The sequence below is a fragment of the Malurus melanocephalus genome, unplaced genomic scaffold, assembly GCF_030028575.1.
Source record: "Malurus melanocephalus ecotype Western Australia unplaced genomic scaffold, MMel_1.1 scaffold_330, whole genome shotgun sequence".
Classification (NCBI taxonomy): domain Eukaryota; kingdom Metazoa; phylum Chordata; class Aves; order Passeriformes; family Maluridae; genus Malurus; species Malurus melanocephalus.
Genome location: NW_026623562.1, coordinates 233,417 through 246,886, shown reverse-complemented (window position 1 = coordinate 246,886; position 13,470 = coordinate 233,417). Strand labels below are relative to the sequence as shown.

Here is a 13,470-nt window from a genome sequence, read left to right as displayed (position 1 = left end):
AGCCTTGTTGAAATGTGGCTTAGAGCACTTGACAGTGTTTGTAATCACATGCAGTGACACCCTTTGTGTCAGTGTTGGTGAAGACAAAGCTGATCGGTTGTATCCTGCCTGGATGGGAATTTTTCATTAACGTATTAGGGATTTGGTGTTGAAAACCTTACTGGCAATATAAATGCTGTCATTCTTTTAGTGAGAGATCCAGCATTGCTATTGTTTGTGACAAAAGTCATGATGACCACACAAAATTACTGGAAGGGAGAATGTGGTTCTCAGAAARGAAATCATGCCAAAGACTTGTTTTTTTCTGTTTAAGTGTTTATTAACATTTTCATATTGTTTTACACTCACAACTTGGGAAGCTGCTCACRGTTACGTTAGTTATATAGTAGTCACCTGTAAGTTATTGGAAACGTGTTCCAACAGAGATACGCTTTTCTGTGTTCTCTGCACCAGTGTTTTATTATTGAGTTTGTAACAATTTGCAGTTATAACCAGTTCCAAATGGATATTGCTTATGAAAATCAAGCAACTGATTTTAAATCTACCTGAAAGCTTTTGCACTGTGAGAAAAGTGCATGCCCTGTATCTCCTGCTCTTGTAAACACTTGCAGTCATATTAGGAAGTATGTTCTGCTACATTAATTTAGGAAATAGATTGCAATTTGAATGACATAGTTGTTAAGTGTTACATGTTTGCGTGTCATAAGTCATTGCTAAATTGTGGTAAATTAAGTGTCATGATTTCTTTAGTTTTGTGTGCATTGTGTTGTACAAGGTTTGTCTTCTTTTTATGACTTATTTGCCACTGATTTTACAGAATAGGTTGTTAAAGSCTAACGTTGATGGAGGTATTTGATTGCAGGTTTTGCTGTTTTGAGGTTTTAGGTTTAAGCTTTATGGGCATWGTATGCTTTGGTTAAGTAAAAAAATATTTCCTTTTGTTTTGATGGCCTGACTCTCTTATCACCTGTGACTTCCTCCAAGCTGTAGTTATATTGCATGGTGTGAAATTGGAAAATCTGTTTTGTGTGTGTTCTAATGGATGTGACGGTCATTAAGTATATGAGTCTTCTGACRTTGTAATCAGATGTGAATCAGTCTGTTAAATATCCATGAAGCAACATCTGCTTCACAGAGTGACCTTCTGCTAAAGAATACTTAGCATCTATTAGCAGATCATAGTGCAGATCTGCCTTATTTGAAATGCACTAAACTAGAGTAGTCTACTGCTGTTTAGCAACTAGCTTGTAATAATTTATTGCAGTTAAATAAAGCTTAAAAAACTCCATTAAATAATTATAGGGATTATATGCATTTTGAAAACCTTTGTGTTCTACTGAAATTACCCATTTAATTTCAGGGTTGGTTTGTTAAAAAAAGCTGAAGTCTAAAGGCACATTAGGGGATCTGTCAGATGCTATTTTCTGTAGGTGTTAATAAAACCAGATTAAAAAAAAAAAAACTGAAACAAATTAAAACCAAAAGCAATTTTACCATCTGTTGTATATTAATTAGAACTTGGTGTATCAAGGGTAAACTTGCTCTTACAGAATGTCACTGAATGTCTGCTAATAGAATAATATGCAAATATATTAGATGATAGGATTATATTGAATTTGTCGTTCTACTTTGGTTGTAGCAAATGCCAAGATGTTGTATAACGAACTTTAATTTTCTTTCTTCTTAGAACAACCTCCAAATAACCAAGGCCAGTCGACCCTGCAGCCTTTGCCACCTTCTCACAAGCAACATTCAGCACAGCATCACCCATCCATCACCTCACTTAACAGAAACTCACTGACAAACAGGAGGAATCAGAGTCCGGCCCCGCCGGCTGCTTTGCCCGCCGAGCTGCAAACCACACCTGAGTCAGTCCAGCTGCAGGACAGCTGGGTGCTTGGCAGTAATGCACCACTGGAAAGCAGGTAATTACTTAGGTACTACTACAAACTCTGGCAATTCTAAAGAAAAAATTTGACTTAATGAAAGTTGAGCTGCAGTTAATACTTCCCCTCATTCAGCAATTAAAACTGAAAACTTTCAGTAATAAAACATCTGTCCTGTCTTTAAAATCCACTATGACACTCTTCTCCCTTACAATCATGTTGCAGAGTAATTAAACTCAGAGTATATTAATTCTTCCAGACAAACKTTTTCCTATCTGTTCATGATCTGTGACTTTCGCCTGTTTGAAGAAATTTCTTGCCTTGCGTGCCAGATATGTTATGTGTCAAATATATAGTTATGTCCAATGACTTTCAGCAATAGTTGTTAACTCTTGTACTTGGTACCTTTAAAGAAAGACTTACGTGAGGCTAGGTTTTTTAAAAAGGTGCCTAGGAWTTGGTGAGACAAAAGAACTGAGTTCTGGTGTAATGATAAATTTGTCCTTGATAACTGGCTTTAGGATAGAAGCAGCTAATATGAAGGCTGACTCTATCCTTTTTTAGATGCAGAATGATCTGTAAAGAAAATTGATTGGTCTTACTGGTGCAGAGCTGAATTTACCTACAGTGATTAATTAATACTCATGTAACACTCTATCAGCACTAATTTTTTATTAAGGAAAGCCATAATATTCCAATTTAGTTATTAAACTGTGCATTTATTACTATATTGAAGTTGACAGTAGTTCCTGAAAATGTTTATGACATCACTTCAGTTTAGTCTTTGAATCCCTTTAAGTTATGTTTTATAGCAATGTAAAGATGATTTTGATTAATTTAAAACATACATGAACTTAAGATTCTCTTTCAAGTAGTTTTAGRTGTTTCAGGCAACTCTCTTTTAGACAGTTTGGAATGGCTGTTCCTTTTCTTAGATTTCTTGTACTCTCCTGTGTTGTTTATGAGATATAAACATTGTGGAAAAGCATTCCATTGAAGAGATTTCATTATCATACTCAAAAAATTTASTACATTAAGAAAGAATTTTCTTATAGAACAAGTGTGTAGTAGGAAAAAGATATTTGATATTTTCCTGACACTAGTTAACCTTTTTTAGATGGCTAAGGTCTTTGATGTTTGCTTCTATTGCTATATATGTTTTTATTGTCTTTATAAAGATGTAGGACTACTTGAATGAGAATGCCACTTTAACTTGAGTAAGTATTTTTTGCTGAGTAAAGTCTTTTCATCTTTTAAATATTCCTGATGAAAAGCTAAGGGTATTTTGAGGAAAAATGTAAAAAGTTCATGTAAAAACTGAGACCCCTATTACTGTGGTTTTTCTAATAATTTTACTTGGTTGGAACTCTGGAGGTGGAAAGCCCATCTTATTTGTCATTGATTTTTGCCCTTTTGGTTAAGTTTCCCTACTGAATGTGATTTTMAGGCTCAGTTTTAACTATTTTAACTATTTTAACAACTTTTTGATAGGTCTCTTCCTTCAACCTTTTCTTGGACTAAAAGAAAGTTTACTTCCTCTTTGGCAATATTTTAGCTTATGCTCATTGGCATTTTCGCCTCTTTTTTTTAATCTGACCTAGATGACGGCTTTTTAGAGGTAGAGAATGTAAATGTCAGTGTATATACATAACTATCTTTCTAGCTCTCTAGGTTTACACTGGTGATGGGTGGCTTAAAAATTRCATACAGCTTGCTGTCATGTATATTTGGGTAGTGAATTGGCTGCATTTGTGTCTGTGCATGTAGGAGAGACGGATGTGTTTGCAAAGCCTGGAGGAGGTTTTAGTCCCTATTGCTCTGCAGTAGTAGTGAAAGTGACTTCAAAATATATATTTCATAATGTCAGGTTCAATTGTGCATTTAGTCGAAGATACTGCAATTTGGCTCTGTTCAAAGTCTGTTAACAAGAATTAATGCATTTGTGTGAAGCATTGGCTAAATAAATGACCTGTGAGGTAACAGATAATGATGTCCAACATAGGCTCCAATTTATATATTTTTAATATAAAAAGACTCTTTGCTTAAATGAGGACTTAAAACTGTAACTTGAATTTTGTAAGAGCTTCTTTCATCTTTGATACCATCTTCAAATGACAATGAGGTTACCAAGTAGACACAGAAATTGTCTTCCCTTTATTTGGGCTCAGTGACATCTACATTAATAAAAAAAAAAAACCAAGACAGTAAGAGAATATTTCCTGTGGATTTCCTGCAGACTGCTGGACCTTTTCATTGAACATTTAATGATCTTTACTAATTGACTGTTCCCTAGCCTGCTGTAAGTTAGTGTTCGTTTATAGAGCCAATAGATTTGCTGGTGGAGCCAGCACTGGAGAATAGTATGAACTTTTGAAGAAATCAAAAAACTTTTTCTTTTGTTCTTTGAATTACTGGTTGGACAGCCAAAGTCATGCAAATCTGTGACTACATGTCAGGTATCTGAGTAAGACAGAAGATTATTTAGTAATTAAATAGTATGTTTTCTGTTATCATGGAGCTTTATGTTTGTATTCATCTACTGGTTTTAGTAATGATTTCTTGAGCACCAGAATCAGTAGTTACATTCTCATGTCTTTGAGTTCTAGTAGGATCTAAATTACTGATATTTAAAAATACATAGTAAATCACTTCTTTAAATGCTTTCTCTCTCTGTTGCATATTTGAATGTGCAGAATTTTTCTTATGCACAATCAATTATGAATGTTAGAGATGCACAGAGGAAAAGTATGTTAGAACTCATAAATTTGTAGATAAAAATAAGCTGATGGCATCTCTTAGTGCATTTCCTGGGAAGAATTTCATTAATTTTAGGCATTGAACATAAAAGATCAATTTGTTGGCAAGGGGAAATTTACATATCCCAGTCAAGGAATAAATCTCTGAGAAAATTATATAACTTTATTCAGAATCTGTGCTAACATGCCAATGAATCAAAGAAGAGCTTTGCTTTTTCTTACTAGATTTGCTGCATAAAATACCTCATTTTTTGAAAAAATGGCTGCATTTTGTATGATGGACTGTGATTTTTTATAGAAACTAATATGCCAAAGAAACTAATATGTTTTTCATAGTTTATGCAGATACAGCTTAGTCTTCTCTTACCCCTTTGTCTTAAAAGCAGAGTGGCTAGAAACATTAGTATATTTAGCTGCTTACCTACTTATTTTACTGAGGAAAAGAAGAGGGAATTGGTGAGGAAGTACTTTGGCTGGAAAATATTTTAGCATTTTGAAGGRTTTAATTAAAGTACTGGAATACCTTAGAAATGGTATAGATAAAATAACTCCTGGAATGTGTTACTCCAAAACTGTTCTGTAAACTTGATCCAAAGTTCGTTTTGGAGTGTGAAGATTTTAAAAATACCTGAAGGTGRTGAACATACCCATATGTCTTTATTGGGGTGCATTGTCAATGATCCAGTTGCCTTCAATATTGACTAAGGTGTGGAAAAGGGGTTCATAGTTTCCAGGGAAGTTTTAAATCAATTTGTGTGGAGGCTGATTGATTGTCTGCAAAAGCACCGTTCTGCTGGAGATTAAAGTCTGCTCAAACCAGCTATTTTACACATTCCACTCACTAAAACAGTGCCTGCTTTAATCAAGTTCAAAACTGTTCTGTTCTGTAAGTCTTCCCGGTTTTCACACATGGACTTGATTAGATATGTTACTTCTATTGAGAAGGTGCATGGTGCAAAATAAAGGCAGAAGCTGTGCGTGGCTTTCAAGTCCTGCTCTTATGAAAACCCTGTTTATCACTGTGGGTATGTCACGTAGCTGATCTGCAAGTTSAAGAAACAGGACTCTGCTTAACTTGCTGACAGCATGAATGCATTTGAATTTGTCAATGAAAAATTGACATGCTATAATTATGGAATCATTATATAAATGCATTAGAAATTAAGTATTGTTTTCAAAGACTGAAGTCAAATTTAAAAGTTCTGGTTTTTTCTGACATTCTCTTACTRTCGGGTTCTCACTGAGCAGCTGTTTGAATCCTGAAACACCAAGCCCATATGCTTATATGCTTTCCTTGATGTCAATAGTGTCTTACTTTAGATTTTTGCTTGATCCCTCTGGCATCTTTCCTGCTCAAATATCCCTTGCTGTCACCATAAGTACTTGGAATTTGATCATGCTGTGTATTTTGTCCCCTGGCTCTTTGTCAAGCACCGGTAGTCCAGAATTCTGTAGCGTGTGTATGATATTCCTTGAGTTTATAATTCCCATTTTCAGAGGTACACAGCCATTGAAGTAAGAAGGGACCCAGATATTTTATCCCCACATTAATCATTCCCTATTTTGGATAGGAGAAAAGAAATACTCRGTTCTTAACAATAGTGTGCCTAACTTCATTTCTCCCCTTCATTTCCTCACTATTCCCTGAGAGACCCTGAGTCTCTGATGCTTCCTTTGCCTCTCCTGGTGCTGTGCACTGTCATTTGCAGAACATGAGATCTCCGYTCACTCTGATAGCCAGCCCTGTGCGTATTTTTCTGGCTGGTTGGCTGTGCCAGACAGCCAGCAAGAGACTGTCTTTTTAATAGTCTCAGCTCACTTTTATTACTTCATCTCTGGTCCAGCCTCATCAAGTAAACAACATCCCCCACTATGCACTGTTCTTAAGCCTGTGCTGCCACAGGCGTTTTGTTAAATGCCACAGCCAGGAATTTTGTTAAAAGTACTTGTACATAAATAAGGGATCACCAAAGGGTAATGACCACCTAATGGTAAMCTTATAACAATGTGTCTTCAGGTTAAAATCCAGAAGGCAAATAAATCCCACGTTCAGTTTTGCACAAAGTTATGCAACAGAATTAGCATATTCCTTTTTGTGGGAGAATCCCATTATTTAATTTGAAACTGCACCTCTAATTTCATTTTTTTGTATCTTTATGTATAGAGAATTAGAAAGTCAAGCAGTCCTTGCAAATGGTCATGACAACCTTATAGAGATGGATGTGTTTTCTCCAACATATCACGATAGCAGTTATGGGTATGTGACTCTTAAGTGTTTGCATGATGTTAACTGTTGACAGAAGACAAAGTGGGATTTAAAAACATCATTGCAGTAGGAAAATATCTGGGACAAACTTCCTCATCCTTATGTCTGATTTTTTAAAAATTAAGCGTCAAATAATTTGTCGTACTGACTCATAGTAGATACAAAATGGTAAACTTTGACTRTCAAATCTTGCTTGCTTCGACTTAATACAGTAAGAATGCGACTGGCAATGTATTAATTCTCTTTTGCAAACTATTTGCATGATTACACATTTGCCAGATATGAGCCTTGGTTTGTAACATATGTACTACTTACCAAATATTTATTTTAGAAATCTTATGGTATATTAATGTAACATAAAGAGTGACCAATCAAAGACGTTAAGAAGAGTTACATACCTAATCTGTAATACTTTCCTAGCTAGTTTGCACTTGCAACTGCTGATAAGTATGTAACTGTAAAAAGAGAGTTCCATATAAATTAATATTTCATTTTGTTTACATAAAGTTTAAATTTCAGAACTGTTCCATATCTACTTAACTTTGTCAATAATCTGTATCTAATTTTTGAACTATATTTTGGCATTCCTACACCAAATCATGATAATTCGTTTCTGATACACACATATGCACAAAAAAGTACCCCTGACAAGGCAGTAGCATTTCTGAACTGTTAATCATAAATTTAACTGTTTTTGTTTGCTTGTTTATACTCCGCTAAAAATCAGATGTTTATGTCCAAATTCTGTTTTGCTAATGGTGACTCCTAACTACTGAAAGGGGACGATGTGCTATTTGATTAAATGAGGAGATGTGCAGCTGCCCACTAATTAATCTGTAATATATATTGACTAGTACATTGATCTGCTTCTCACGAAAACTCTTACGCTTTTGCTTAGCCACAAATTAAAATCAACAGCAGGAAGAGGATGGTATGTTAAATTCAATTAGTCAGTYATTATCAGCAAAATCAAAGATGTTGCAGATATTTGCCAGAAGTCCCCAATATATTTTCTTCAAAGTAAAAATGTAAGCATTCTGTATTAAAATAGAACAAAGCCAAATAATATTGTTCCCCGTAGAATAATTACCATACAATACTGGTTCTGGTGCATAAATGCTGCAATAGAGTTAATAGAACCATGCCTGGTTTATGCTTTGTATGTTTGTAATGGGATCAACAAATAYAAGTGCTTTCACAAATGAACTATGTTATATGAAATTTCTGTTAGTTGAAACTAATTCAGGTAACAATCCAATGTAATGTATCTTGTTTGGAATCCCTTCATTTTTAAAATCATACTAGCAGGGATCATCTCCTGGTGTGAAAGTTGTCCAGAGATAATAATACATCAGTTCCAAAGCATAATAGATTTGAGACTACAACATGCTATCAGCATGAAGATTCAGTTTATCAATGTCACTAACATACTGTGTCACAGCTAGAATCATTATATGTTTGTTTCTCTGTTTTCATGTCATGCATGTATTACATTATGATATACTATTTCTTCGTTTGTATGGCTTGCAGGAAGAATATTAATCTGATAAATTTGACAATCTTACTGTAAGAATGATTATACCAACAGACATTTTACATAGAAATTCTAATGATTCACAGGCCTAGACCTAAAGATTAGTTCTTTATATCTTCAAAATGTGTTCACAGTGCATTAATTATCATAAGATAGCTGGAAATCTCAATGTATTTCAGTGGTGTGTAWCATTGGGTTTATTCTTTTCTCTAATATATAAACATATATTAGTGTACCTGTTGACAAGTCAGCTTAGTTTGAAGCAAGAAGTCTGTTTTTCTTTTACCTAACCTGATGGTCCTATTCCCCAAGTTAATTAGATGTCAAAAKCTGAAAATATGTAAGATTCGCTCGCAGCAAATGACTGTATTTATAGATAACTCTTGCTAGTATTTTCTATTTCTATATTTTTCTGTATTCTTTCTTTTCTATTGTCTCATCATTTTCTGAAATTTTCATATTTTCGCAGGGTTGGGGTTTGAAAAATTAATGTTGTATTTAAGTAGGAGTTCTTGCAAGGAGGTTGATTGGGGATTTTTGTCATCTGTTAGGGAAAAATTTCAGGACACCTGAGTTTAGGGCATGCTGTATTAAACTTAATAGTAGTAAAAGAAAAAACTATAAAAGGYTGGGGATAAAAGGCATAGGAGTGGGTGTCCAAAAGGGTAGGTGGACTAGTCCWTAAGGAGGAACCGAGGCCGGTTGGTTAGGCAAGATAGGACATAGATAAAATGCTAGAGGAATAGCAGCTAAATATCTAGGATGAAAACCAAGATAATTTCTTGCCCTTTACTGATTTGTGATTATTTGTGAAATCCTTTTGAATTGCATGCACCTCATCACTTATAGGATAGACTCAACATGGCGAGAAACCTTGGCTGCTGGCATATGGTCTGCTAGTTACAGGAGCCAGAAATATTCAAACCAAAGATTTTCTGTCTGTGATGGCCTGTGCAGATAAGAAAGCTTTCAATATCATTTCTAAAATGTCTTCAAATTTTCTTAAATAAAATCATAAGTTAAAATTTTAGTAAAAAGCTATCATCAACATCATAAAGCTAGCACACAGAACTTGCAAAATTAAAAGCTTCTTTCTATTGTTGCTTGGCTGCAGCTGAGCTTGGTGTCCCAAAAAGTGCAGCTCAAGTTGGACCAGGAGGGAATTTTAACAGATTTTGGAGATGGTTTCTGTTGCATTCAAACACATGAGGGAAACAATACCAAATGTCATGTCAAAACAAAGACCTGGATGACAGTATAGAGCCTGCATTCAGCATCTCTGATAAGGCTGATTGCACAAAGAGAAGTCCAGCTGCAAAAAGGTGTGTGTGGAAATAAGCACCATAAAAGATAAAGTGTCACCCTTCTCTGGGCACGAGATGTAATCCCCTGCTTTGTTAGATCTGAGGATGGTGGTCTCTCAGTTCTATGAAACTTGGCACTTTGCATACGAGCAACTGTGCAAGTTTAGTATCCAAGTTTTCACCAAGAAACAATGACTGGAAAATAGGAATGACTGTTGCATCACATGCATGTGCATAGTTACCAAGTTGGTCAAAGTGGCTGTAACTCGGAGTTATGACAGTGCTCTCACTGTAGCGACTCTGGCTGTCTGAGTGACTGCTTATCTATCATRGACTCTGAATTGCAAGAGAAACACAGCTATGGACATCAGTAAGTGAATTAAGCTTCACAGATCCTTTATGGTGAAATTTTCAGCCTGCTTGCAGCTTGAGGCAGAATCACACCCTACCCATCACTGGCAGATTAATACTTCATTTCTTTAAATTCCTTCTGGTTTTATTTTCTCTTAAAATATACAGTAGATCAGCCAGTCCAGACAAGATGTCAACATTTGTTCCAACTTCTGAATTCATCCTTGGGTATATAATCAGCTCTGGGTCCTTCATAAACCACATTTCTTTTTGAGATAGTCTTCATGTGCCTTTGAGCAATTCTTCTCTTTCARCTTTATGAAGGCAAGGATAGTAAAAAGATTGGAAGAGTAGTTATGCTCCACTTTTCTTTGATTTTCTGCCTGGAAAGTGTAACTTACTCAATATTTAAGATAGGAACTGGTTGAAGYTAGAATGCCTCATCTCAGAGACAAGTTTTCCCATCTTTGTGTTGGTGGGGATATGATTCCAGAACAGCAGAGACAATWAGGAATTGTAAAATAAATCCTTACTGCTCACATAAGCATTTTGGGTCCTCAGCAAAATTCAGATGTTTTCYTCTGCTCTCCCTTCCTTTGGAGAGAGGACAACTGCAATAGCAAGAATATTGTCTGAATTCAGTATCAAAAAGAGCAGTAAAGGACTGCCAAGTTCACTCCCAACTGCTGCCTTCTTCGGAAGTGAAGATCAACAATATCAAGAGCCAAGTCACTAATGTAGCCTAGGTGGAAGTCTCTGTAAATACTAGTCCTCTGAGAGACCCAGAGGAAGCCTGTAAGGCAATAGAGCTACTTCGTATTTTTTCAGCGATACATAGATCTGGTTTCAGTCTGACCTGGGAAATAAGTAATGAGACAGTTCTGCAATGAACAGTATGAGTAACTACAATTGAGCCAGGTTTCCTCCCTTGTTKGCCCAGCGCATCAGGCATTCTTTGCCCTGGACTCTCATGCTCATTTCTGCAAAGTGTGGCTGAGCATTGTTTGTTCCYGTTATTCATCTTCACAGAGTGCAGCATAGCAGAGAGGAGCATGAAGGAGCAAGCTTGGCAGAGCCATCTGATTATTCTGGTTCTTTTGATCCTAGAATGTAGAAATTAACTCCTTCTCGCAGCAGAAAAAAAAAAATAGCAGCAGGTGCCCTCTGCATYCTGTAACACTATATTTTTTCTTGTACCACCAAGAAGGTGGAGGTGATGCAGGGGAAGATACACTCTACCACACCAAAGGAGAGGAAGTTTGGGGCTTTTGTCAGCCTTCAGTCCTTGGAGTCACCATGTCCTGGTGCCTTTCACAGCTGTTTGGGACACTRTCTTGTCTGAATTGATCTTTGAAGCTTCAGCTGCAAGTTCCTATGCCTGACTTCTCCAGTCTTTCTCCAGCAGCAGCCTGCAGAGGCCAGATGTGAAAGAAGGCACAGGCATTAAGGCAGGTGCTTTAGCCCTAGTAGGACTTYTGCTCTTTCTCGGATTTCAGTGTTCAGTTTGCAAAGAAGGCAGGTCCTTGCTGTAAACCCAGCCAAATTCAGGCAAGTGTAACCATATGTAAAGTGTTTTTCTGAAACATTTGAATAAGCTGGTGGAAGAGGCWTATCTCCATTTCCCACAGATGTTTCCTCTGTTTTTGCATATGRATAATAGCTGTCTTCTTTTCCTTTCTTTCCCCCAAACTTTGATCATTATTTCATCTGCTGTGATCTTGGAGCTTTTTCCAAGAACRTGATAGTATTTATAGTGACCCCAAGGAGGGGGAAATACACTTTTATCTCTTCCTAAGCATTTTTTTTTTGGCAGTTCTGCCCAGAAAATAAACTAAGATAAATTCACAGCATAGCACAGTTTCTGGCTTGGAGTTATGTTAAATGCAGCCATATGGTTCTGTGGAAGKCAGTCATAAGCCTGTGCTAAGGGCAAACACCACCAGCTACAAGGTTTCATCTCAGAAGAATGTTAAAAGAAGATGAAGACAGGCATAAAGTGTTCACAGAGAAACAAAAATCCAATTCCTGCTAGAGCCTGCTGGGAACGCTTATCTCATGCATCAATGAACCAGAGTTCACATGAAACCTAGYCAGTAATTTCTGTTATCTTTTGCATTCTTCCTATAATGGCAGTCGGCAGAGATTAATCTTTTCTTTCTATCTGTTTCCTCAACTCAGTTCAGGGAATCATATTTATTGCTATGATCCATCCATTAGTGAATCAGGCAGAGCTCTCTGATGTCAGGTGGCAGGTGAGGGTCATGGTCTCTCTCAGAGAACCCAGTTCAATCCAGCATGAATAGGGTTTGTCAGCAGMAAGAGGGCACACCAGTCAGAAGGTGCAGTGCTATGATTGATTGCAATCTCGGATCATTGTCTTTTACACATTTAATCATTTTCTTCTCATTCTGACAGTTAATGTATCTCTTAYGGGTTTTTTGAGCAAACAAAAAAAGCATGATAACCCATTCCCRGGGGGGAAAAATTCAGCTGGTTTGCATTAAGAAAAGTCAGGGAGAGACAAGTACAAAATCTTAAATGAGAGAAGTTGGAGCAAACTAAAATAACTGCAGCTAGATGTATCACTGCTCTCTTTAACTTTCTTAAGATTAATTAATATCTTTGTTTGGAAATGGCAAATAAAGTGGTAGGTCTTTGCACAGAGAAAGATATAGATGTGTACTGTCTCTGCATGTGTCAGTGATGACGTATTTGAGCTTGAGCTCCCAAACCTTGGAAGTCTCTTCTGTCTGAAAGTATATTCTGCCCACTTGAAACATTAGAAAAATAAAAATATAAAGTTGCAGCTACCCTTATGTCTTGCTTGTTTACATTGGCCTCATAGTGCTGCCAAACTTTTATAGAAAGTTCCATTATGTTTTTAAAAAGCAGAATTATTGATTGCTTCTGTCTTCAGATAGATACATTATAAATTGGGACCATTTTGGGGGCAAACTCGGATGGTTTATTTTGGTTCAGGGGAGCAATCATCACAGTAATGTTCATTACAGAACAGAATAGTTAACAGTTTTTATTTTTAGGGATTCCAAAATACTCTTGTTAAACTTCAAACCCAGGCCATTAGGAGTACAATTGAATTCTAAGCAGAGGAGTAGGGTCTTTTGAGGTTTTGGTCCCGATACATAAGTGTGTCACCAAAACATAAATTCGCTAAAGTTTACATTTCTCTCAACTTGCATTCAYTTAACGTGGACTTGATACAAGTTTTTGCCACCTCTGGAGCCTTGGGAGAACACARTTGATGTGTTTCTAATTCTAAGTGTCTAAGGTATTAATCTCTTGTGCCTTGGGGTGAATCCAGGCTAACAGATTGAGAACCTTAACCGAATGCATAAGGCATTTTACCTGGGCT

At 36.4% G+C, this 13,470-nt stretch overlaps 1 protein-coding gene across 1 annotated transcript in view; it reads left to right on the top strand.

Moving 5' to 3' along the window:
• TENM3 (teneurin transmembrane protein 3) overlaps nucleotides 1-13,470 on the top strand; it is a 406,242-nt gene that overhangs the window by 270,182 nt on the left and 122,590 nt on the right. The window contains exon 5 of the mRNA XM_057377891.1: nucleotides 1,688-1,925. Coding sequence (XP_057233874.1) covers nucleotides 1,688-1,925 — 238 coding nt within the window. The remainder of the gene's footprint in view (nucleotides 1-1,687; nucleotides 1,926-13,470) is intronic.